This window comes from Pundamilia nyererei, unplaced genomic scaffold (assembly GCF_000239375.1).
Source record: "Pundamilia nyererei isolate P.nyererei 1_Seehausen unplaced genomic scaffold, PunNye1.0 scaffold00016, whole genome shotgun sequence".
NCBI classification, from domain to species: Eukaryota; Metazoa; Chordata; class Actinopteri; order Cichliformes; family Cichlidae; genus Pundamilia; species Pundamilia nyererei.
This window is the reverse complement of record NW_005187417.1, coordinates 799,944-826,356: the sequence shown is the minus strand read 5'-3', so window position 1 is coordinate 826,356 and position 26,413 is coordinate 799,944. Positions and strand designations below refer to the sequence as shown.

The following is a 26,413-nucleotide window of genomic DNA, read 5'->3' as shown; positions in this document are numbered from 1 at the left end:
ATTTTTAAAAATCAAAACAACAGTAATGACATTTCAAATAAAACACGCAGATATTGTAAAACAAACCTTCCCACTGTCTCCTCCTTAGCCTCCAGCTCCAGCTCCACAGGAGGAGGTGGAGGAGGGAAATCCTCAGTGATGTTTGTCTCCCTGATTGGAGGAGAAAAAGGTGGAGAAGGAGGTGGTGCAGGATTTTGGAGGAAGACCTCATCATAGTCCTCCAGTGGTGTGCCTGTGGAAGTTTTGGGAGGTTGCTGTTGGCTGACGGAGCCAAAGAGGCTGGTCTCTGAGATTCGCAGTGAGGACAGGTGGACAGTCGGATGGGAGAACGGCAGAGGAGAGGATGTGCTGCTTCCGCTACCCTTCCTTTTAGGTGAGGTTGGTGTCACTGGGGAACCTGGTTTTACATTTTCTTCAGAAAGTCCGCCTCTTATCTCTAAACTGGAGGCTCTGCCTCTGTAAGTGTGCTTTGCGGTGTCCTGTAACAGGGTGGCGTCACTCAAACTGTGTCTACTCTGTTTTTCACGTTCAACACCAGAAATGTTACTTTCTTCACCACTGCCTACGCTCACTTGCTGGATGCCAGGGAAAGTGATGCCATCCAGATTGGCCTGGCTCAACCTCTCGCTTGATTGCCACTCATCGCTGCCTCTTTCCTGAGTCCTGGGTGTTGACAATGGGTAGGGCAGGCCAACAGAGGCTGCCAAGGTGGAGGTGCTTTGGGCACGCTGGCGCTCGCTGTTCCTCTGCCGTTCCTTACGAATGACCGGTGTTTGGGAGAAGCCTGGGATTTAAAAACAAGGAGGCTAGTGAGTTAAATTCAGTGAATCCTGGAGTGTGTCATAATTGAATAATAATTAAAAAGGCTGCAAATTTCACACTTTTTAATGGGTTTTTTTTTAAATTTCACTCACCTGTAGAGGGTCCTATGGGCTGGGAGGTGTTCATGCTGTTCTGGGATGGAGAGATGAAGCCTTCTGGTACATGGACGTTTGCAGGTCTTAAAGGAAAACATGAAGAAAAGAATAAAGAAAGTGAGGAAAACAGTGGTACTGAAAATATATCTACAACTAAGCACATTTTGTTGGTTTAAAATTTGGACAGCAATAGGATATCTTATTATCTGACAATAAGTGGCTCCTGGTTAGCGTTCAGCTCTAGTAGGTCAACTGACCGTCATCGATTCTGTTCATTATAGAAAGAATTTCTAGGTATAGCCCGGAGCTTCCGGTTCAGTGGCCTCAGGATAATATATTTGCTTTTCGTGTATATATTGGAACCTGCGGATGTTGAGCGCGGATACAGAAGGCAGAAATGAGATTCATCTGAAGGGTGTTTCGGACCACTGTTAGATAGGAAGAGAAGCGCAGTCATTTGGGAGGGATTCCAACTAAAGATGCTTCTACTTCACATCAAAAGGAATTGGTGATGTGGTTCAGCATCTCACTACAATGCTTTCTTGACTCCTCCTACATGGGATTGAGGACCCTACAGAAGAGCGAGGCAAACGTGAGAGACTATGTTTCTTGCCTGGGTGGGGAATGCCTTGGTGTTGAACTGGAGGAGGTGGGTCAGGAGAGGGAGGTCTAAGTAACTCTGACTGCAGAAGTCTGGGTCGCAGAGGCAGACTCTGCGACCCAGACACAGGTAAGTGGTAGAAAAGCATTGCATGGATGATCTCATGATTTAATTATTATTTTATCATTTTATGTCATTCCTATTCCCCAGAGAGTAAACCATAGATTATTATGAAAACTGGATGCCAAACTCACTGATGTTGGATTCACGGAATTTGCATTAGTGGGTTTTTTAATTTGACAAAACTTCGTGCAGACATAAAGTAATCGACTTTAATTAAAGTTCCAGGTCGACTGAAGATCATTAGAGAAAATTCTTCTCGGTCTGCAGTGGTTTATAGCTGCAACATTGTTTCTGGCAGCTGGTCAGAGTATTGACTTGTGTGTGTTTCATGTTTTCTTAAAGCATGTATGTGGGTATGTGATCAGGATGCCTCTTGGGCGTCTTCAATTGGAGGTTTTCCAGGCACTTTTAACTGGTAGGAGAGTCCTGGCTTAGACTGAGAACATGCTGGAGAGACTATATATCACACTGGCCTAAAAACGCCTCGAGTTGACCTGAAATAACTCGCTTAGCTGGCTGGAACTGTGACCCCAGATAACCACAAGACAAATGGATGGAAACTAGTACTGCTGCTTTAGGAGATGTTACTGGCTGTCAATCCATAAAGTAATATAAAATATATGCAAAGTGTTGTTTTCAGGTTTAAATAAAGTGCTCTTGACCTTTAGTTGTTCCTAACATCCAGTGTCCTAACTGTGATCTAAACTACTTTTGATCTTATCAGCTGTTTGTGCTCAGTTATCTGGATTACTGCCCTCATGTTCCTGGTTATATCCAGACACCAGACTGATCTGTGTAAACACACACTCAGAATTCCTCAGATTGACTTTTCACCTTCACATTTTAAGGACAAACATATTTAAATGTCTGTAACTAATAAATCCCTGCAGACAAGAGTTGGTATTCTGTTTATTTTTCCCTCTCAGTGCCAGGGAGTTTTTCCTGCTTCTTAAAAACTCCTCATTCCTCCCTTATTTAACTCCTTCTTCTCTTTCTTTCTCCACCCTGAACTCCGAGAAGGCCAATCTTCTGCCTCATTTTGTAACTTTATACCCTTTCTTCCCTCCTCTCAACTTTAAATACTATACCTCCCCTTGCCTGTTCTCATTTCATACAACAGATACTCCCTTCTTTTTCTCTAAAAGCTTTTCAGAAAGCTGCCTGGAGTTTCATTTCTAAAGAACAGAAGAAGTAAAGCTGTAAAACCTTCTTATACCCTCCTTCCTCTTTTTTTTTTTACTTTTACTGGTTCTCAGTTGCTCCTCTTCTTTCCTTCTTACCACCACCTTCCGTATTCATCCTTTTCAACTCTTGCATGTCATCTGTTCCTCCTTTCACCCATATCTCCTTTCACCTTCTCCTTTAGCTCTGTGTCTCGTTTAGCTGTTGCCCCTGTGCCTCCATCACCCCCAATCCCTTATATCCTTTATATCCAGTCCTCCTTTCCTTCTTTCTCCCCCTAAATGTGTCCTTCTCTCCGTGATGCCAACAGCTGGGCACAAGATGATTTTAAAATAGCAAAGAGCCTAAAGCAAGCACAGTCTGAGAGTCCACAGCCTTTTATGGAAGAGAGCTAAAATACCGCATTCAGCAATGAACCTGAATTCCCACGATCCCCCAGTCCTTAGTCACATTTTAAACCTTATCTACTAAACTGAACGAATCGCCAGAGAAAAGGCTCTGCAGAGAGACGTTCAGGATCTTAACTTTTGTTGATTATGCATCAATGAAGACTGATTAAACTTTCAGACACTTCAAATAGCAGAATTCTTTTTACTCATTTACAAGCAAAGTTAGGTTATTATGCTTTTGTTTTACTGATTGTCTGACCCACTTGAGCTCACACTGGGCTGTATGAGGACCAAGAAATCACTTGCACGGTGCTGTACTTGTAAATAAAGTTATGGATCCTTGATGGTCATATGACAGGAAGATAGTAATGAAGGACCAGAAGAACCCACCAGGTGAAACCCAGACATGGTGGTCATAGAAACGCGGCGTACCTGTCGGCAGCCAGAGCACAGCGTTCATGTTCTGAGATGAAGACGCCAAACATCCGGACATCGTCTGGAAGGAAGTCCTGAAACACAAAGAGAGAAAGTGGAATAATCAATTTCTTGTAGTTTCATACATATTAATGTATGTATGTTTAGCCAAATCAAAGCTTATAACCTCTAAAAACCCTTGGCACATTAAGGTCAAGTACAAGAAGTCAGTTTTACTTCTTGATATCCAAGGAGTCACTGGCACCTTAATGTCAAAACAACCTTTTATATATTATAGATTTTTCCACTTTTAGGGTCACCCAAATGGAAATATTTGAAAACAGAGAATGCAAAAGCAAAAAAGCAAAAATGAAATTTTCTAGTTTCTACGTGGGTAAAACCTAACCTTAAAGCAGGCCCCTGGTGACCTGGTGGAACTTAAGACATTAAAATTCCAGAAGATGCTTTCTGCAATTTCTTTCTATGATTATCCAGGTTTAGATGCAGATGGAGATGATAAATTAAAGGGTTCTGCCTTGATCTGGTTGCTGAATAATAATAATAATAATAATAAACTTGTGGCATGGTCTGCGGTGCCACTGCAGGAGAGGCGGAGGCACCCGAGCGGCATCTGCAATCACGCATCACTGGCAGAAAGAGTCCTGTCAGGTGTTGTTGTTGGTGATGTGTGTTCGGCTGGTGGCTGGAAGCTGCTGTGAACAGCAAACGTGTGTAATAAAGAATTCTGAAAAGCATGGAAATGTCATCGAGTCTGCCATGGTTTAGTTACAAAACTGATTACTGCAGTCGCAGTAACCAGGTGTAATGTGTAATCACTTTATTTACTTTAATGAAATCATTCTGTTCTTATAAATCACAGTGTGTGTACAGTAGAATTATCCTTATCTGAATCAAGGGGTTTCTCTCATGTTTAACGCCATTCTTTGAGCTCTTGGGCTTTATAAATCAAGACTAGCAAGAAACACTAAATACTCCTGTTCCTGTGTCTCTGAGCTGTTTGAAAAACCCAGACAGCGCCATCAGCGATCACAAGTCTGACCACAGACCTTATCACACATTAAGACCACATGCACTGATGTCTCTCCAGCAAGCCGAGTTTGACCTGTAAACTCTCCTTTGGCATGTTTCGGCAACGATCCGGGAACATAAAGTTCTTAAATTTAACCCCTTAACATCCACCACTTAAAGGCAGGATTTAGGGTTAGGTTGCATTTTAGCCTCTAGCTTCAGTAATTAGAAGATGTTACATTTCAGATCCAGCCTTTGGCTGTCATTAAAAGATTTCTGGAAAAAAAGAGGTAAATTTAACTCAAACCCTCAACTTGGACTGAGCTGTAATGATGTTTATGTGACACGGGCAGGTCTGATTACTGAAGGAGATAAAGGATGAATTTATCCGTTACAGCATTCCTTTAAGATGCATGTAAGCACGTGTGTGTGTGTTTGTGTTTCTTATCATCTGCATCAGACAGCGCCCAGTCACCATCCCGGCTCACTGGCACCTCACAGGAAACCCTGAGGATTTGGGCTATTTCCTGTGTGACTCTGGTGCAAATGTGATCAAATAAGTGGAAATACAAACAGGTCCATGAATGCCTCTTTAGGCCAAAGTGGAGGAAGGGAACGAAGTGACAGACTCATGAAGGTTTATCAGACACCAAAACACTGCAGTGTTTTATTATCGCGGCGTGAATTATCTTATCTTTCACTGTGACAATCTAAAAGTAAGCTGCAGAAATACTCAGTTTACATTACAAAGTAATGCATTCCTGTTTCATTGGCTTCTGCAGCACCGGGCTGGGTCACATGACGCTGAAGTCTCTGTTGGCAAAGGCTGAGCTGCTTGTTTTCCCAAACCCTTTTTTATATTTGGATTATAGCGTGCTCTCTGAGTCGCTGGAACACAAAAACCTCTCTAGGACAGACGCTGATTATAGCTATATTATTTGTATCATCTGCAAACATTGACTTAAACAATTCTAAGTAAAAATGGCTTTGTTTCTCTGTTTCCTAATAGTTATGTAACCAAAATTAACAGACAGTTTCACTCCTGTTTGGGAAATATTATTATTTCTATTTTGACATATTGGATTAATATAATGTTTGACATATGGACCTTCAACACTTCACTTACAGTTTAATTATCCTTCCACTACATTTTCAAATCACTATCTCACAATGGGTTAAGTTGGCAGCTGCTGCCTTTTGAATCTTGAAGTTTGAAAATAAAACTTTGTTTTATTGTGATGTCACAGCTGGTGGCTGCATGCAGGGCGCTTGATGTGCATCTTCTGATCTTTTTAACCTGACGCTTGATGGTCGGCATGATCGACAGAGTGATGGGAAAAAGCTGGAAAAGGTGAGATGCTGTGTTATTTGTTATTTCTAAAGTCCCAATGTTATTAGCATATAACTGCAAGATCCTTCCTATTACAGAAATGACAATCAATCTCTAAAATGATAATTTTTTTAGATGTACTTATTACTGTAATTTTATTTATTATATGTTCATTATAGTTAATTAAGGACCACCATATAAATAAACAGGGAAGGCATAAAGAAAGGAAAGGAAGACCTCCCATACAGAACCGAGCAGGAAGCAGATACGACAGATAGCTCATGAAGAGGAGGAGGTAGGGTGGAGGTGGCTTGTAGATGCGCTGCAGCTTCCTATGTGAGATTTGGCAAATGGATGAGTAGAAGGCTATCTGAACTAGAAGCTGGTGTGCTGGCACGAGATTGGCTGCTTTTTCCTTGTCTGCCTGAAAGAATGATTTCTTGCCTCTACATTCACGACAATAACCGCTGTGAGCACCGCAGCGGAGCAGAGCGTTACCTCATTTAGTCTCTCCATGATGGGGGATGAACGAGAGCGAAAGTGCTGAGGGGGGGCTCGCGTGTCCTCGGATCGCTCCAGGAGATTCTCAGCTGAGGCTGACTTCCCTGTTTTGTGAACTGACCCAGCCTTCTGCAGAGCAACATTGAGCTGCTTAGACAGTCCCCGGTTGACTTGAGGCTCTGCAACTTGCTGTTCACGGCCCAGGCTCGGCTCTCTGATGGATGACTGGCTGTGTCTCCTGAGCTCTGCTTCAGGAACAAGATCCTGGTAGATCTGATCAAGAGTTGAGCCAGAAGGCGTGCTAAGAGAAGAAAGCAGGAGAAGATTTAACGTTTTATAAAATCGGGAGCCACCAAAGTGTCCTAAACAATGCTACTAAGAGAATTAGATTCAGCTGGGGCCTGTTCTTGCATACCTTGATGGTGGGTGAGCTGGTGGCTTCGGTGTGGTGACCCTGCCTGGGTAGAAAAAGTTAGACTGGTGGCTCCGCAGGTCAGGAAGAAGAGTTGAGTTGGGGTGCTTCTCCCCCTGAGGAGAAGCTGGACATGGGTCTTGGAGGGAGAGCAGGCTGGAAGCGGAGGAGAGGCTGAGGGAGTCTGAGTAACAGGAGGAGGCTGAAGACAAAGGAAAGGAGGAAAAGTGATTTGCCTTATACCTCTCACTTAAACCTTTCATTTATCCATGTATCAAACCTCACTGCTCCACCTTTCTGCCTGGATACTTTACCAGGCACCTGCACCCACCTGCATGGTTAACATTTTCAGGCTGAAAATAAGCACTGCGAGGCCTCGAGATGCTCCTCTGTCCTCCCTCATCTTTCCTCACGCCTCTCTTCCTCTCTATGTACTTAGCGAGAGCTTCTTGCTGCACTTGTCGCAGGTCGGGCCTTGATATGGCATTCTGAGAAGCTCCACTCCCAACAGAACCTGCAGCAGGTTCAAACACCTTCCGACGGTCTGCCACACTGGTTTCTGGAAGAGAAAGAAAAAAATGGATTTCAGCATTTCCAGCAAAGTAACTAAACTGGAATCATTTGAATAATTTGTTTACCACACAAAGGCAAAAGGAGTTTGCTTTTAAAAATTGGAAATCTTACCTCCTCCACGCCGGAATAAGGACATGGTCTCTGGGTCAGAAATCCCAACCTCATTCATGTTCTCTGGTTCTGAGTATGAGCGCTTCTTCTGGTCTGCCGTCAAACGCTTGCGGCCACAAATCCGCCGTGAAGGAGGCTGTCCAACGGGTGGGACGCTGGGGAGGGGTGGTGGGCTAGAGCCTCGAACATCGGGAGTAACCAAGTGCCTCTCCTTGGGTGTGTGAGCGGAAGTGACCAGAGGTTGTGACTGTGGCGTGATGACAATGCCCCGTGGCTTTGGCATGGTCGTGGGGCCTTTTTTCTCCAGTGAGTGGTATTTGGGAGGGACGGGTGGAGGCTGCTGGCTGCCAGAGGAGGAGCCAGAAGGAGGAGCTGGAGCAGGCTGGGCACTGCCCGATGAGGTGAGGTCCCTCCGTCTGAAGGAGGTGGATCGTAGGACCTTAGACTGGGCGTCTTTCAAGGAGTCCCTGTAAGATCTGTTTGGAGAGACATTTCTTGGATCAGGATCATCACACTGAGCTGTTGGATGTTGGATGTGCCATTGTGATGACTTGTTAAAGGACCTGTTTGTGGATGTGTCCTGCATTGGGGCCATGATCTCTTGGATTTCCTGTCTCCAGGGCAAGTTCTTGCTGCTGTCCTCCTCCTTGGATCCATCTAGATGGAAGCTGCTGCGACTCCTCTGCAGGGCTGAAACTGGATCTGTTGGAGTTCTGAACATCACACAGAAATTTAACCAACACTTTTTAGACCAGTAGTTAGTTATATACTCATCTGTATTTTCAGAATCACTCTACCTGTGTTTCATATGCTCACTGCTGCCTCCTCTGTAGCTTGGAGTCCTTTGGACTTTGATGCCCTTGGTGCTTCTCTCCAGCATGTTTCTGAGGTCCTCTGTTCCACAAGGAGCGCTGCGGCCTTTGTCTGTGATCTGATTCTGAATAAGGAAGCATAAAGTATTGAAAGAAGCTAAGCATAAGGAAGCCTTTTCACTTCTGAGATCATCAGAAGAAATATTTTAATCTTGTTTGCAGTTACCCGTAGATGGGCCTTGTTGTGTGAGGTGCTGTGACTGCGCTGCTTTCCGTTGCGTTGTTGACGTTCGAAGCGACTGACTTTCTCCAAAACAGAGAGGCTGCGAGCGGGCCCTTGGGGGGCATTGCTTTCAGGGCTGCCGCACCGCTGGACCTCGGCAAGGGCGAGCTCCAGGCGGGTCAGTGGGTGCTCTTTGTCTTTGTCCTGCTCTCTGTGGTCCCAGTTCTGGTAGTGCAGAGCAGATGAGTCGCTGAGGTGCTGGGGAGAATGGTGTGAGGCAGAAGAGGGTGGAGCCTGAGGCTGGGCCTGACCAGGTGAGTGGTCAGGTGGAACCTGTCCAAGGGTGAGCCTGGAAGATGCTACAGGCTCTGAATGAATGCTGGACTGGTCTACTGATCTGAAAAGAGATCAAAAGACATCACAGACGTGAAGCGGCCATTGATTTGAAATCAGACTCTGATCTCTTGAACAATCATGAACTTTCGAAGACCCCACCCACTCTAACTGTACCTGTTTTGGTCTCCCAAGGACTGGACAGCTGCGTAGGAGTTGCTCCTCTCCTGTGATGATGCACGCCTGACTTCAGGGGCTGAGTAATTTTGGGGAATATGGAAATCCTGTTTCTGCTCTTGGATGCTCTGATGATTCTGGGCTCTTTGGACCACTGTCTCGCTCTCTGTTCCCCCTCCAGTAGTTTTGATGCGTGGGTTGTAGGGTCCAAAGCTGGACTCTTCCTGTTGATGCCTATCAAAAGCATGAGACTGAATTACCACCAAAAGCATTTTAATGCTGGTTCTATCCAAAAACTCTAGTTCTTCTGAGCACCAAAATCTGGCTCCAAAAGACTCACAAAAAGGTCCAAATTAGATGTTCATAGCCTGGTACAAAGATCAGCTAATTTCCCCCTTCATTCCTGTACAGAAGGGCCACCTGTTTGGATTTCAGTAAGGTTTAAAGTTAGGGGCGTGGGTGCTGTAGAGTGCACCTCCACTACTGCATCCACTGAGCTGGATCATGATGGATGCAGTTTGATAACCAAGCTGAACATTAAGGCCCCCGCCTCGAGCTAAATATGGTTACTTCTGACTTAATGCAATAAATGCTAATGTTGCTTCAAAACTACCAGAAAGAAATGCATGATGTCTATGACTTTGGCAAAACATGACTGTTGTGGATGTATTGGGAAAAACAAAACGATTAAAAGAGGGGGTTATTTCTCTGAGAAGCAAGAACAGTTTTGCTAACATTTTTTAGATGTTAGCTAAATAGAAAGAAAAAGAAACACAGAAGCCTAAACAAACCATCACCTGTCTGTTGGGTAAGAGCTGTGGGGGTAGGATGAAGTGTTAGTTTGGTATCCATTTTCTGTGGCTGACATCCTTCCATCTCTCTGCCCCTCTGTTGCTCCTTCATGTTGCGTTTGCCGGTTGCTCTCCTTGGCCAAGGCTGGGTAGACTCCACAGGGGCCTGGGCTGGGAGAGTTGGGCATCTGTGCATAGTGTGGCTCAGGCTGGGGAACAGGGTAAATGCTGGTAGGAAGGATAAACCGGCTGGCCTGTGGCGTGGGGCCTGCAGATCCAGAGGAAGGCCCGGTAGGGGACGGGGGTTGAGGAAAGCCTCCACCCTGACGGGGCCTTGTGGTGGGGCTGCTCTCTGGACTCTTCTCCATCACCGTGTGGAGCTGACCCTCAGCACCATACGAGCCTTTAGCTGAATCAACAGTCAGAGTTAGTCAGTTTTCTCATCTATACAGTATAAAGCTACTAAAAAGTCATGTCATATATCATTGTCTTCGTTTGAACCTGTTTCTACATGTTTAATTCACGGAGCACGTAAATGCAGTCATTACCTAAGGCAACGTTACCACTGGAGTGATGCCAGGAGCCTTTCTGCAGAGAACTAAGAGAGATTGAAAAACTTTTGATTAGATAAAATAGTTTAACTGACTTACCAATTTACACAAGTAGAAAATATTTCACAACTAAAGTACACTACTGCATCGGATATGGCTGCTTTACAAACACATGGCGCCATTCTGCACACTGTCTGTATTATGCAGTATAACATAATAACACTCTGCATTATATTGACTCATACTGCAGCTTATAGTGCACCACCAATCTATTGTGTTGTACCAGGATGTGCTATATAAAAAGCAGATGGTTCTTGGGTACAGCATGTTGAATTGTAGAGTTGTATATTTTAATATGTTGTACTGAATATCATAAAGCATGGTATCATATTGCATTGTATCACTCCATGTCAGTTATTTTAGATTATTCTAGATTTAGATAAATTATATCACATTGCATTACACATTGTTGTATCATAACAAAGCACACCATATTACCATTACGTAGCATATGATATCACATTGTAATCACAATGTATGAACACAGTACTGTAGTGTGGCAAGTTGGATTTTATAATGTTGTGTCATAACATAACATATCATATTGTGACACATGTTTAGTTCATCTTTTCCCACTGCAAACTGAAAGTTATTGTAAAGCATTGTAAAATCAAAATAATTAAATTCTTACTTGGCAAAGCTTCAAAGAAAAACACTTCTCAATAACTTGGTGCCCCAAGTTCAAAGGAAAAAAAAAGTGAAAGTGAAATGGACTTATTCTATCCAGTAAGCCACATGGCTTGATACAATATTGTATTAAATAGAAATATTGTGCAATATAGTAAATTATTATACTGAAATAAAAGATGATGACACTGGATTTCTCTGAGAAGTCAGAAATTAATCAAGCACACCACTAAGCCACTAAAACTATTTTTTCTGTTCAGGAATGCAAGTAAGTAACTGTAATTTGACATTTTAATCAAAAAATGTGATTTTTTTTATTTATTTGCTAAAGCAATACATTTGAACATGCATTATTAAGAACAATAACTGTATTCTAACATTAAAAACAACATTTTCATTAAAGAGCCTTCTCATGCTGCTGGATTAACCATTAAAATGACCAATACGGTTAATTTAGGGTTGCTGTGTCATAAACCATACATTGGGTGTCGCTCAAATAAATTTGTGAAGCACTGAATGCGAATCAATGTTCACTCTAACTTCATGGAACCTGGTTACCGTAGTGATCTGGCGTGCTCCAGACTGGACCAGGAGTTTGGTCTCTCGTGGCTCCTGATAACGGCATAGCTATCACTGCGCCTTGGTGGAGCAGGCGCCCCCTTCAGGTTTTCATAGGAGCTGCGGTTGGCTGCCGGGGCCCATATTGGTCCTACACTGTGTCTGTTTGATGCCGGTGCACCACCGCTGCTGCTGCTGCTGCCACGGTAACAGACCCCGCTAACTGAACCTGAAACCAAGAGTACCATGGACAAACAATGACGTTACTGAATCAAAGTTACCATACCTGAAAACATGAAAAACATTCCAGTAACAGAAACTTTACCTTCCAGATCTCGAACTGTCCCTGACCTGGCTCCGCCCCCGCTTCTGGAGTCGCTGTTACGTAAGAACACGGCAGAGTTGGAGCTCAGCTCGCGCTCCTGAAAGATGCCCTGCTGGGTGTCGTAAACTGACGGGGCGTAACGCATGTCAGCCTGGTGCGTCTCGCCACTTCCTCCTGCTCTCTGAGGGACGGTGTCCAGTGAACTGGAGCGCTCTGTGCTGATTGAGGGGGTGGAGGCGTGGTATTCTTGGATGCTGGAGCTAGTGGAGAAAGAGTAATAGGCAGAGTCTCTCTTGCTGTGCAAGTGTTCAATGCTGTTGGACGACCTGGAAAACAAGTAGTTCAAGACTGTGACACTAGTCCCGATCTCACTGATTAAGGTTTAGTTCAAAGGATAAGCATACAGAGATTTAATGTAATATCCATCAGGTTGTCAGTAACATGTTTAGAGTTAGGGAATATTTCTGGAACTTTTTTTTCCCCATTTAATATACCCAGACAGAGCTTTTAACCCAACTGCACACCAAATCCCTGTAACTTGATTTGAAAGGCATTATCTTCTACTTTCTGGAACTAGGCTGGTTTACCAAGTGGCTTAAATGTAACCTAAGTTTAATTGGTTCAAAGACAACCTCTTTAAAACCACCAGGCCATCAGTGACTGAACCAGGGACAGGTCCAGGTTTAGGGTTAAGTTCTATTTGGGCAACATACTAAGCAGGTAAATTTTGAAGACCTAGCTATTCAGTTTCAAAAGACCTCTAAGGCTACGTTCACACTGCAGGTGAAAGCGCATCAATCCAACTTTTTTGACGATATGCGACCCATATCCGATCATGGTATGACAGTGTGAACAGCACAAATCCGATATTTTCAAATCCGATCTGGGTCACTTTTGTATGTGGTACTGAATCTGATACATATCTGATGTTTTAGAAAGCGACTGCTGTTTGAACGGTCAGGACGCATTAAATCCGTCTTTTGCGTCACTGACACAAGACAGACGCCAATTATCAGCGCCGGAGAAGCGCCCGAGAAGACATCGTGAACACTTCCTGGGCATCCAGTGTAGATGTTAGTGAAACTGTTTGGAAGACAATGTTGGAGAAACGTGAACATTTTATTTGTACTGTATAATCTGCAGATTCTGACAGAAATCTGCAACTATCCTTTGAAGCACCGCTCCTCTCTGAAACAGCAATACGGATAATTATTAGGCCATATGTAAATAACAAAATAACTTTACAACTTAAAGCAAAATTGGGAAACGTAAAGTCCGAAACAAGTCTTTATAGTAAGGGACATCAGTCAAACAATACTGTTTGGTCTGGGTCTAAACAGAGCACGTGTGTGACGTCTTCTTTTGCGTATGTGGGCCACTTTGAGGGTTCACACTAGAGCGTGTTTGCTGTCACATTTTATTTGTAGTGTGAACAAGCAGACAAAAAAAAATCGGATTTGATCAAAAAATCCGAATTGAGCATTAAGACCTGCAGTGTGAACGTAGCGTAATTTACTTTGGCATTAGTCTCACATTTGGATGTTTCAAATAAGTAAAAATATATAAAAAGGGCTGGATGCCTCTCTTTGTGCCTTCAATGTAACGTCAGTTTTACATTCTGAAGGTAAAACTGACAAATGATTTATATACAAATTAGTATTGGAGTTGCTGTTAGACTGACTTTTCAGCTTATACCTAACAATTGCTGAGGAGTGTTTGGTTTATGCACCTGGCTGAGGACAGCTGGTGGCAGGAGGAGTAGGCCGGGTGGGGTCCACTGAGTCTGTGGTGGGCCAGTGAGTGCTGGTGCTGAGCTCCAGAGTGAAGCTGGGAGGACTGGGTATGGTCCAGACTGTCCATGCTGCCCCTGGAGCTGTACTGGTCCGGACTCTTCCTCAGGTAGCCAGAGTCGAATCCGCCGGAGAGATCGTTGGTCGAGACACTGAGAGACAACAACTCTTACATTTAGTGCTTCATTTCAGTAAAATCGAATTAGAACCAATCACAAAGGACAGCTGAGGCTGGGGAGATGTTGCTAGTTTGTAGCTATTTTGTCAAAATTTCCCTTAGTGGGACAATGACGATGACTTTGAACCATGAAGGGCATTTTAGACATCCCAGCCTCAACATCTGGACACCGCATTACATCTCAATTTCTTTTTTATGCACAAGAGTCACCACTCCAGTGGTCAATAACATGCTTCCATCTCCTTATGAGACACTTTCACACAGTCCAACAAATGGGCTTGCTGCCTCTGATTCAGCACTGTTTGTAGTGAAGCCAAGCCTCTCTTTGAAGAGATGTTTGATTTCCAAGTGTCTTTTTAGCTTTCTTGGTGTCATGTTTGCCTTAAACAACTGTGGAAAGATGACTCACTCGGGCTCACGCTTTCATGACATGGTCTCCTGACAGTTTTGTCTTTCCTAACCACCAGTGCAGCTGTGGATTAACTGGATCAGCTGCGCTGGTGGTTAGCTGTGGCTTGATGTGCCACAGTTGTATGATTCGCACCATCTGCCTACTGCAGAATTAGACTTTTTCTTAAAGGACTTTCTGGGAGAAATCATATAGTAAGGGGAGATATACTGTATAGTGCTGTAGTAATATACTGATGCATGTAACTACTACTAATGAGATAAAGAGTGAGTTTAAAGGAAATTATCCCAACAAGAACAAATGTTTTCTCACAGAATGCATGAATCTCTTCAAGTATAAGAGACTGTCCCCCCTCACAGTGGCGTGGATCATCATTTATTTTTTTAGAAACATATAGAAAGAGAAGATGGTGTTGATAACGTTGGAAATCTCATTGAATGGCTCTTGGTAACGATACATTTCTGTGATGGTTGGATTGTTGTTGAAGGTGAGATGAAAGCTTTTTTTCTCCCCTCCCCCATATCATCCATTCTAGAGCTTTAGTTACTGCTTATATTATAGATAAAGTTACCCAGTTGTACATACGTGATTAAATCAACTCCAAATGCTACATTAGAGTGACATAAACATTAATAAATCAATAACTGTGATCTATGTTAATGATTCTGTGTAATGAGCACTTTTACTTTAAGTATATTTTGAAGCAGAAAGGTTTGTTTCACCACTTGGCAAAATACTTGAAAAAACTTTCCAGTAACATAAACTCTACTCTGCAGATCTTGCAAACTTTCCAAAAGTGGCACTGCAAAACATTCACTGTATGAGTGCACCCAGCTGCACAAGCCTGAAAACGCTGGCCTGTGTTTTCTACACCAGTTTTCTACCCTGAATTTATTTAGGATCAAATATTCTGATTTCTCGTGCTCCCCTTACTTTGTTCGTGCCACCCCACATAAAAAAAAGCATCCTGAAGAAGCCCCTGTTGCACAGCACAAATGTTCGGTCTTATGCTCGAGTGGAGAGCTGACACACTGCTCAGACTGGCATTGTAGCATCTCTTTGAAAGTGACTCAGGCTCTTAGAGAAAAAAAGGGCCAGAACGCCGACATGATGAGGTGTGCGTTCTTTACAACCAGCAGTTGTAAAGCTGGTGATCCGCAGCCGAATGCACCGCTACCTCACTCTGAATGACTGACTGGAATGTAAATGTGCATTGACGTCACAGTTTGACCCACCAAGTCCTTCAACCGAACACAATGCGATTACGACTGTGGAAAAAGAGGACAGCGTCTGCTTGTGTTCACGGACTTCTGTGAGTCTAACTTCACTTTCAGCATCCATCTCTTCGTCAGCTGGATGTCTCATTCTCTGTGTTTTAATCCCACCTCTACTCAGGGGATTAAGGAATGCAAAAAATATTATGCTACATCAGGACAACCAAGTGTGTGAGTGTATGTGGGTTTGTGTTTGTGTGGGTGGATGAGTAGGGGTTTCCATGGGACCTAAAAGAGGGGGGAGGTGGGCTTAAGGAACGCCAATGCTCCGTTCTCCCTCACAGCCACATCAGAGGCTTTTATTTTCCCTCTCACTGGTGCTTCAAAGAATCAGTGATGTAACTTCCTTTGACCAGCAGGTCCACTTCACATAAAACATGTAAAGTTAACTGGCCATGGTGCCTGTGACCTCCAGTGTCAACTGTGATAGGCTCCAGCCAAAGGGCAACCTCTGGGGGATGAAAAATTCAGCCAATGTGAAAGTGGCAGTGCTGGCTCCAAATGTGAGTCTCATGTTAAAATGTCCAAGTTCAGCCATGTCAGCTACTATCACCATTCTTCAGAAAGGACTAAAGTGGATCCAAGTATGCAGACAGATGGAGAAAGGTGGATGAAAAAGAAGGAACTTTATTACTCATAAACACCCTGCATGATGAGGCAGGCTGTTGCTAATACAGTAAATGATATAAAACAACAAAAATGCAAAAGAAGGGAATCAGGGTTAGTAGAGACCACCACTTGGTAAAGACTGAGGGGAAACATAATAATTAAATACACAGCAGTGAAAGAAGGATAACAAGAAACAGGTGAACTCAGGATAGGAAAAAAAAACCCCAAATAAAACAAACAAAGGAAGAAGTAAAAATACAGAAAGCCACGTGAGGCTCTAACTTTCAAAATAAAACAAGAACTGAAGGACAACGTTCTGTTTTGAAGCCTCAAGCTTCAAAATGTCTTTTTTCTCCATCTGCTTGTCAATGGCAAGTCATTCATCACTGAACACACCTCATATAATTCTCCTTTAGAAACCTCAGGTTAACCAAAATTCACCAAATACGCAATGCTTTATTCACTATGACCCGAAATGAGTGACTGAGCCCATGAACTCATTAGGAAAGTGTCGGCTGAGCTCAAGTCCAAATGTTGCATAGGTTTCTACTACACATTTCAGAGTGTAGTAGATCACTAAGCATGAATATAAAAGGAACTTCAGAGGCCGCTAGTGGTGCAGACAAACTGGCTTTTAGACACTCCAGGATTCAGGGGGTCAAAGTTCACATCCTTTGTGAGACAGCAATAAGCAGCTGTGTCTCTTGTCTGTTCTGTTATGCACCACAGGGTCTTAAACATTAAGTTGGTCATGACAAAAAAGAAACACCAACATTCTAAGGCAAAATTTATAAATAACATTTTGTAAAATAAGATTAGCTTTTAAATAACACAAAAATGAAGGAAGCGTGGCTGTATCACACGGGGTCTTTAGACTAGACTATGCATGTATATTGGCCTGAGATGAGACACAAGACATCACGTGAGTGTCTGCAACCATGAACTTTGACCTTCTGAGTGACTTACAGATAGTGGTGTTGAGTAAACCTACAATCCAGACTTCTAAACATGTCCTCAGACTGTGCTGGAAATGTTTGAGGTCAGGCAGGTCTCAGGCTCTTATTTTGACAGCAGATCGATAAGTGCTATTACCTGCAGGGTGTGCCTGTAAGGAGGGTTATTTGCCACAGCTGCTGGTTGTAAACGCAGTTCTAAAGCTGATGATCAGCAGCTCAAGTGCTGTTATCGCATTTACTGGAATGAGCATAAATGTGTATATGTGTTAATTACCACAATATTATTGCCTTCCTACCTCCAAGAACAAGCATCCACTGAATCTACAAGTCAAGTTATCTTTGACTCTACTGACTTCTCCAGTTATTAACTTCTTTAATGTCTGGATGTTTGAAATGTTAAAAGAAAGGAGATTTACTTTTTTCATATGTAGTGATGACCAGATATCTGAGGCCAGTAATGAAGATGCATTTGTTTGAAACAGGAGGATGTTTGGTTTAATGACATATCCCAGCATGAACTGACAATATTCAATTAAAAATCAAAACTTGAGCAAAATCTCACTCAGGAAATGGTGAAAATGATAATATACTGAACATCAGGGGCTTAGATAATCATTAGATATATATAAGAAACACTAACCTGGCGTGGTAGTTGTGGTGCCACGTGCTGCTCATGCTGTCCATTGCTCCCGGGTCCAGCTCCTGCTGGCCTTCATCGAGCTTCGATGAATGCCATGAATGAGGACGAGATGCCGGCTCAGTGCGTCTGTAGGGTGAAAACAGAGAGAGGGATTTAGAGTATGTGAAGTACTGGACAGTGTGACCTCCATTTCTAAATGCTGTGATTAAGAGTGTGTTTTCAGGGTTTAGTTAGCTGTGAAGGATAGTGCAGGGTAAGCCAGCCTCACCTCTATTTCTGACCAGACTTTAACATCATCAGCCACTATCATCCAAACCCATTCCAACCCAAACCCAGGTATCCCAATCCAAGCCAGACTCCAAGACTTATCCGCAAATCCAGATTGGCCATTATCATCTACACTCACCCCAACCCAAACCCATCTGTAATCCAAGCCGATCCTAATCCAGGGTCCAAATGTAAGATAAAGCTAAAGATAAAACCTAACCAAAGTTCCAGCTCAGCCGCTATCAACCAAACCAAAAACTATTCTAACTTAAAACCCAACCCACCTCAACATTCAACCTCAGACCCGATTGTGACCTAAATTCCAATCCAATCCAAGCAAAGCCCTCAAATTCAATATAAACCCAATCCTAATCTAACCCCCAGTCCAAGATAAAGCTAAGCACAAAGCCTAATTTAACCCAGTTCCAGGTCAACCACTATCATCAAAAATCCAACCCAGCTGTTACCCAAAACCCCTCAAATCTTAACCAAACTCCAGTCCAATCCAAGCCTAATGTACGAATTCAGGTAAGACACCATTATCAAAATCCAGCCCAACCCTAATCTAAATCTAACTCAGACCAATCTTAACCAACCATAACCTGAGCCCAACCTCCCTGTGGGTAATGCATTTAAAAGCAACACAATACAGGAATCACATTACATTTCACTCTAATCAAACAATGAATCAGCTGCTCAGCTGCTTGTTACACATGTGTTACACACGTTTTTCAAGCGTCTGCAAAATGGACAGAACAAAAAGCTTTCTTTTCATACGTTCTTGCACAACAATCGTCTTGCTGTATGGAGGATTAAATGTTCTTTTTCAAAAAAAGAAAAAAAATAAACATCATATGATTGAGAAATTCTTCCAAAAAGTCATGACAGATAGGCCAAACAGGCAACTCCCTCGGGGCTCTTGTTTATATGATATCATAATTTGATTTGTGGCATCATATTTAACCAATCAACTAAATATTTCAGCAGTTCAGTTGGTTTCTGGATATTCTTGAGGATCATGAATCACTGGAAGGTTAACAATGATCCAAAACAGCACATTTTTTGCCCAATTTCCTCTGAGAAAGTTGAATCAGCTATGGATAAACTGATGGATAAAACCAGAATATTTCTTTTTCTTTTTTTTTTGTTGCTTGGGGGGCCTGTTAAACATTTCTTGGTTCTGTTGAGTGAATCTGAATTTTGGTTCTTCTGTAGCGGTTTCACTTCATGCGACACTGTTAGGCTGACCTCAGACAAAGTTGACAAATTCATCTGTACTTTGAGCTAAATAGATGCTGGTGTACTCACACTAACTGCAATTTTTTTTTTCTAAAACTTTAATTTTAATGTAGCACAGTGACAGTTCTTATGTAATTCTCATATACATGCTGTGTATTAGGTAGTAGTGAGGATTTTTACAAAAAGCTGCACCACATACAACATTAAACCACATTCCCAGTTTATAATTTAACCATATCTGTCCCCTTTCACTCTGCACATATCTTCATTCATAGAGCCATTAGATGCTTCAACTCACTGCAGGGATTGAAAAGAGATTATTATCAGAGATGGAACCCCCCCCCCCCCGATCTGACTCACCTTCTGCCTATCTCTGCCTCTTTCTTCCATTTCCAAGGAAGGAAAAAAGTTACTGAAGTGTTTCAATGAATGGACGACAACACCAGGAAATTTAATAATACACATAAAAAGTAATAATCACAATGAAATGCTTTAAGACACAGCTTCCAAGTGGTCATTCATTACAGTGTTTTAATGTTTAACAATCCTGTAGGTGACTAGCTCTCTAATATGTGTAGTCACATTATTATACCTTCTAGATAAGATATTCAATTTAGCATTCCTTTTTAGGATTAAGTTTGGGATAATTTCTGTCCTCCTATGATATTTTAAGTATATTTCAAACCGAAAGGAAAAGCTTGGAAGAACTGTTAGATCAAATAACACAGGACTTTATTTGACAGGCAGCACCTTTCTAACATGTGGCTAAATGCAAGCTTAACAATACCTTGGGTGGTTGTTTAGAGGTTAACGCTCTGGGCTCAGATCAGTGGCAGTACCTATGATGACTTGTTCTATTTTAGACAGAGTCAAACTGAATTAAGAACAAGTGAAAACTAAAGTTATGTGGATGTTTCATGATGGCACAATCTTTCATTTTAGTAGATTTCGTTAGCAAAGTAATCTTTTCTCCATCTACATTTATTTTAAAGCTTTGCATACCTGTTACCTGGAGGTTACAATATTAATAGTTAAGTTTGAAATGAGAGCAGTTAAAACAGCCACAGAGTCAAAATCAAAGTTTAGCTCCTCAGTAGCACATAAAGTAGTTAAGGTTGAAAAATGCTATAATGGACTCCATCACAAGCCAGAATGTAAAAATTATAAACCGGTGTCTTTACTGTTGTGATTTCCCACAACTTATTTTTGAATCTCACATGCAAACACACTAAATCGGGGTAAATATTGAAGCTGGTTAGAAAAAACACAGATATTGTTTCAGGGATAATTATCATATTTTTGTTTGCAGGGCTAAACGTTATCACATCACCATCATCATACTCTGATCGTGTTGGCAGACGAGTTATGATTACAGGGATACTGACGTTAAAATAATTTCCACCGATACTCATATTTGACATATCCTCCTGCTCTGTATTTATGCTCACAGATAAACAGGAAATGATTTTATCTGACTAAGTAGGAGACAGAGACATGAAAGCCTGTATGTCTCTGAACCACAGGAACCTGGATAATGACAGGACATGACTGGAATACCTCAACACTTTATCATCACCGATGTACATATACACATTTACACCCTTTCTATTAGCTCTGCAGAGAATGTACTGTTTACTCTTTCTGTGAAGGTTCTCAGTCATCCAGGTCATCGTAGTCAAAGGAGCTTGCAAAGAAAAGCGTCTGGACTTCTTTAAGTTACTTGAAGACGTTTCACCTCTCATCAGAGAAGCTTCTTCAGTTCTAAGGTCAAATGGTGGGGGGTCTCCTCTCTCTAGGTTTTGGGAGTATCCCCCCCACCATTTGACCTTAGAACTGAAGAAGCTTCTCGGATGAGAGGTGAAACGTCTTCAAGTAACTTAAAGAAGTCCAGACGCTTTTCTTTGCAAGCTCCTTTGACTACTGTTCACTCTGATTCTAAAGTATAACAAAGTGTATTTTTATCTTCATTTTGGCCCTGTGTTCACAGTAAGACAGTATCATCCTTGTCCCATACAATTTACAAAGTCAGTTGCAGTTAATTGGAAGATTCAAAGCTCACACACCAAACATTATTTAACAAATCCCAATATTAGGTTTAAAACCTCAGGAAAGACGTTCTAGTTTAGTCGTAGCTTAGAGAAGGTCCTGCTGGTTTTGACTTATGGTTCTCACTTTAGTTGGTCTTGATAGATTTGACTTGTTGGTGGGGGCTTCCTTTGGGATGTGACTGTGACACTAAGCATGAATGCTCCACAAAATAAAAGCATTGATACAGTTACCTATTTTCCTCATATTTGTGACCATTTTTAACCAGAAATGATGACCATCATTAATTAAATTAAACTCCAATAAGAGACCAGATAAAATAACTCCATTACTATGTTACTGAACAGGGAGGTTTTCTTTTTCGGGTGGGTTCCACCAACAATTTCTGTATGCAGGAATTCAGATGGAAAATCTCCAAAAGGAAGATTCTGAGACCCTAAAAAGGTCACTGGTGAGGTCGTCAATGTTACTGCAAGTCATAAACATTTCGACAGAGGGTCTAAAATTTGAAAATCTGGCTGCAACCTTTATCCAAATTATCGATGCGTAGCCCTGATTGTTTGTTTGATTTCTGAGATTCTCTGGGCTGTGGCTAAAGGTGGCTACAGTTTTCTTAGATTTATCAGCAATTAACAATTCAGGCTTCCTGCAACTTAACACAAGTTAGATTAATGACTTTTCTCTTGTCTTCTAAGTCACTGCGTTTTTAAGAATTTTTATAGATGGATTAAGATGTTCTAATATTAGTTAAGGTTTTATTTTACAGTTGTCAACTTCAATATTTTTGAATAAGCAGCACAGCAATATGAACCTAAGTTTATCACAATCTCTCAGATGCACTTCCTGTTCTTTCTCCTCAGTTTCCTGTCTGTTTTCACTGCCACGCAATCCAATAAAGCCAAAAAATTCCAGAAAACAATCTTTAAAAATATCCATTCATCCTCTTTGACTATTGATTGTGGTTTGCAAGTACTGTGTACGTGCAAAGCTTGAATTTTGTTTAAACTATACAAACTTTTAACACAAGTCTTTTAGCAAACCGCAACCATTCCTAACCTCAAACAAACCAAATTCTGGCCTGTTTTCATTAACCTGTCTTTCGTCTTTGAGGACACAAATTACTCATGTCCCTGTTTTACCTGGAGGTGAATCTGAGGACTTTGGAGATGAGGCCGGTCGCCAGGCTGTTGACGCTGGCCTCCGACGGTGACCGACACAGGGCCCCGTCTGACCGGCCCAGCTCCGTTTTCTTCTGCTTCTTCCTGAGCTTCCTTCGATAGAATGCCTCCAGCAGCTCCATGGCTTCGACTTACAGTCCAGGTTATTCTAGTTTCTTCTCTATTGCTTTCTCCTTAAAACTTCCCGAGGTTCTTCTTTTTCTTTTAGAAAGTCCCGAGAAGATCCATTTCCAGACAGTTTATCCTTTGCTCCTTGGAACTCTTTGATGTGTTCCCTTCTAAAAAGCGTCTTTCTAAAAACCAATTTCTACTGAACTCCACTCAACTTCAACTACATGCTTTGCAAGACTGGCAAAATGCCATATTCCGTACAGAAATCTACTCTCAACTAAAATCTACTTTACTGAACTTTAATTCATTACTCCAACTATTGGTTGTCCTCTCCTGACATACTTTTCTTTAACTTCTAAAGTACTTTTTAGCTTTTTCCACCTTTTACCTCCATTCTACCTTGCTTCTATTCATAACTAACAAAAATAATTTTTTTCAGTGTAATCTGTGTGTTTAAAAAAGCTGCAACATAAATCTATCCTGTTTTGGAGGGTTTTTTGCTCCTGTTTTCCATCTAAACTCCTGCAAAAAGTCTTGCGTCTACTGTCTCTATTGCCTGTCTGTCCCACTCTCAGATCTGCCTCTTCGCTCAACTTTCAGTTTGATGATGGCAGATCAGGTCGAGTCCGGCTGTGTCGGCCCCCGATTCCCAGCTCGTTAAGCAAATGAAGCAATTATGCGTCATTAGGCTGCCGTATGATAAAAGCATGAAATAAACATCCCTGGCAAAGCTCGGTCTGGACAGTAGCTGTTGATGTGGTGTGAATAGAGAGACACTGAGAATCTGAGAAGAGACAGAGAAAGAGAGAGAAGGGAGGGAGGAAAAGGGAGAGGAAGGCTGAGAAATGGCGAGATGGAACGAGTAGCAAAATGGGAGGGAGGATGGAGAGAGATAAAGTTTGGTTAGACCATCAGGGTGGAGGCAGTAGGTATGAAAACGAACTGATAGGAGAAAGAGGGCTAGTGAGCCAGATAAGTAGGGAGTTTTGGCAGAGTCAAAGGCAGGAAATAAAGGATAATAAAATTAGGAGCAAGTCTGGGACTGAGAAATAAACAATAACAAGTCCAAAGGTGAGAGAGGAAGGGAAGAGGAGCAGAACAGTGAGGAAGAGGATAAAGAAAGGCGAGGAGACATAAACAGAAAAAGAGAGAATTATTGAAAACAGTCAATTGCTGAGAAACGGATTTTGAAGCCGCAGGGAGAAAGATGTCTCATGATGCTGCATGTGGTCCTAATGTGAACAATAAACCGATTATTGTTGACTGCTCGGGGGACCACTTTCAGAAGGACTGGTGACGTACTGAAAAAGGTTAAGGATCACCAATCGGAGGTTAGGGAAAGTTAAAAACGTAAAAGGCTTTTTTCCCCCCCCCGTTAAGCATGTTATCACACAACAGGTTTGTTAATGTTTCAGCCTTGCAAGCTGAAACATTAACAAATACTTCACCAATCCAAACTGGGTGAGGTAAAACAGTAAGAACTCTGACGTACGCAGACATATGTTGGCGTTTCCGGTCCAGTCATAATCTCTTAAAAGGAATGAAATATTCATAATGTTACTGCAGTAAAAGAAAATGCACATATTTGTTTTTGTAATGCTATATTTATGCATTTCTTGCATTGTTACACTGTCACATCCACTAACTCTTTGCTCCTGATGGTGATGGAGCTTGGTGAGTTACTTCACGAGGATAAAAATGGAGGTTGCCAGTTTCTGTCTCCCTTCTGGGGAATTATGCTGAGTTTGTTAATTTTCTCAGGAGGATAATATTTCAAGGATAATATAATTACCGTACAAAAACCTGGCATTTTGTTTTATCCTTGGGATTTAAATGCTAAATAACAAGTGTTAACAGTAGTTGTAGCAGTAATTTCTTTTAAGACCAGTGAGACTTCTTTATAGACATTTGACGGATTATTGATGACCTAGGAAGGTGACCTTCCCTGCACTATTGCAAATACGTGTTTGTTTCGGATCCCTGATGTCATTCTGTATATTCTTGATTTAGCTTTCATATCTAAAAGATGAGTATAAGCTGCTGCAGGTTTAACCAAAAGGTGAAAGTGTAGCTCCTCCCACTTCAGTAGCAGATGCCTACAGCTGGGTTTCCTGGGAGTCATGTGTCATCGGAATGTCATTAAATGTATCTGAGATCACAGAGAGAAAGGGACGATGAGGCGGCGAGGAAATCCTCTCTCTTTGTCTGAATCAGGTGCCGAGGATGGTCTGACCTGCAGCTCTGTTCTAGAAAAATTAACTCACCTTTCTGTCCTAATGCTGCAGAGCTGTGTGCATGAGAGAAACTACTTGTATTATGGAAATCTTCAGTGATATCTGTATATTTCACCAGTGCTTCAGATTCATATGTTCAGTAATAAGCCATTCCATACGTATAAAAAGGTCAGTCAATCAGAAAGTAGTGGAATTCAGCTCCTCACGAGTAGTTATTCATACAAAGATAGAATATAAAGCGGACATGAGCTTGAAATCATATTTAAAATCGTATTTTAAATATAGTTTGGATCAGTAATACAGCATATAGTTTTATTAAGATAGCAAAACTGACTGTACCACACACTACATGGCTATTGCCTCACTAGAACCTGTGGGGGCTGCGTACCTAAATATAAATGTCTTGTGTGCATCAGGATCTAGGTGCTAAACTAACGGTTTAAATTATAAGCTAAATAAAAATAAAAACTGAATCAAGCTAACTTATATAAAAGCAACTTTAAGATTTAGAGAAAAATCTAATAAAAAAAAGATGTCAACTTTTATCTAACAAGCACTCTATAATTTTAACCAAATGGAACCAAGAAGCTAATTCTAAGCTATTAAGATAAGCTAAGCTAACTTTAATAAGACCTAAAAGCTAACCATACGGTAATTAAAAAGAAAAAAAGAAAGAAGCTAAATCTAAGCTACTATGACAAATAAACCAATTTAAAACTGTGAGGATCCAAGCTAACGGGATGTGCAAGCTAATTCTAAGGTTATGGGCCCAAAGACTCAAATGTAGCATATTCAAGAGGCCATAGTAACACTGGTTTAGGCAATCTATATGTCATTAAGCTAAAGCAGAGGCCCGGATTTAATCCATCCCAGAGGCCATTTACTGCACTTCTTTACCTAGTCTTCCTCTGAGCTTTTTTATCTTTTGTCCACTTCCCTATCACAGTGATGGTTAAAAAGAAGCCGTGGTTATAAGACCGTTTATAACTAAACTGTGTGTTTGAGGAAGGAAAAATGAAACAGATAATTTAGCAAGTGCTCTGATTCCACAATTTATTTACTTAGCTAAGTTTAGCTTAGCTCAAATATAGAAATGGAGGGAAAACTGTTAGTTGGTACCATCCCCCCATTCCCCACTCTGAAATAATTATAATACTATGTGATTAAGTAAATACTAATATGTTCGCCAACCATAGCTTGAAGGATAGACTACAGGCAGGTACATTTTTAAAAGTCCAGTCTTATAAAAGACTGAAAAGTTCAATCAATTTGCAGTATATATTAGATCTGTTCACTTAAAACTACTAGAAAAGCATCTGTTTGGTGTAGAACAAATAAATGTTTAATTTTCTCTTGTGCTTTTCTGTTGTCGTGGGAAACTGTTCCAGCCCATAATTATCTGTCTCCCTTGCCCAAAATTGGTTTGTGTTACTAGTGTGTTTG

The 26,413-nt window shown here is 41.7% G+C and overlaps 1 protein-coding gene across 2 annotated transcripts in view; it reads right to left on the bottom strand.

The window, feature by feature from the left end:
- The window catches only part of shroom3 (shroom family member 3), a 74,878-nt gene that overhangs the window by 7,196 nt on the left and 41,269 nt on the right, over positions 1–26,413 (bottom strand). The window contains exons 1-18 of one of the 2 annotated variants that reach the window (XM_005725495.1): positions 22,587–23,320; positions 17,896–18,021; positions 13,769–13,981; positions 12,040–12,365; positions 11,715–11,943; positions 10,467–10,516; positions 9,925–10,327; positions 9,128–9,361; positions 8,621–9,014; positions 8,380–8,519; positions 8,146–8,295; positions 7,583–8,058; positions 7,230–7,457; positions 6,902–7,100; positions 6,484–6,787; positions 3,645–3,721; positions 915–1,000; positions 67–784 (exon numbers count right to left, since the gene is read on the bottom strand). In XM_005725495.1, the coding sequence (XP_005725552.1) occupies positions 67–784; positions 915–1,000; positions 3,645–3,721; positions 6,484–6,787; positions 6,902–7,100; positions 7,230–7,457; positions 7,583–8,058; positions 8,146–8,295; positions 8,380–8,519; positions 8,621–9,014; positions 9,128–9,361; positions 9,925–10,327; positions 10,467–10,516; positions 11,715–11,943; positions 12,040–12,365; positions 13,769–13,981; positions 17,896–18,021; positions 22,587–22,747 (4,514 nt within the window). In that variant the 5' untranslated portion in view covers positions 22,748–23,320. Of the gene's footprint in view, positions 1–66; positions 785–914; positions 1,001–3,644; positions 3,722–6,483; positions 6,788–6,901; positions 7,101–7,229; positions 7,458–7,582; positions 8,059–8,145; positions 8,296–8,379; positions 8,520–8,620; positions 9,015–9,127; positions 9,362–9,924; positions 10,328–10,466; positions 10,517–11,714; positions 11,944–12,039; positions 12,366–13,768; positions 13,982–17,895; positions 18,022–22,586; positions 23,321–26,413 lie in introns of those variants that run through there. The other variant, XM_005725493.1, reaches the window with a different exon arrangement.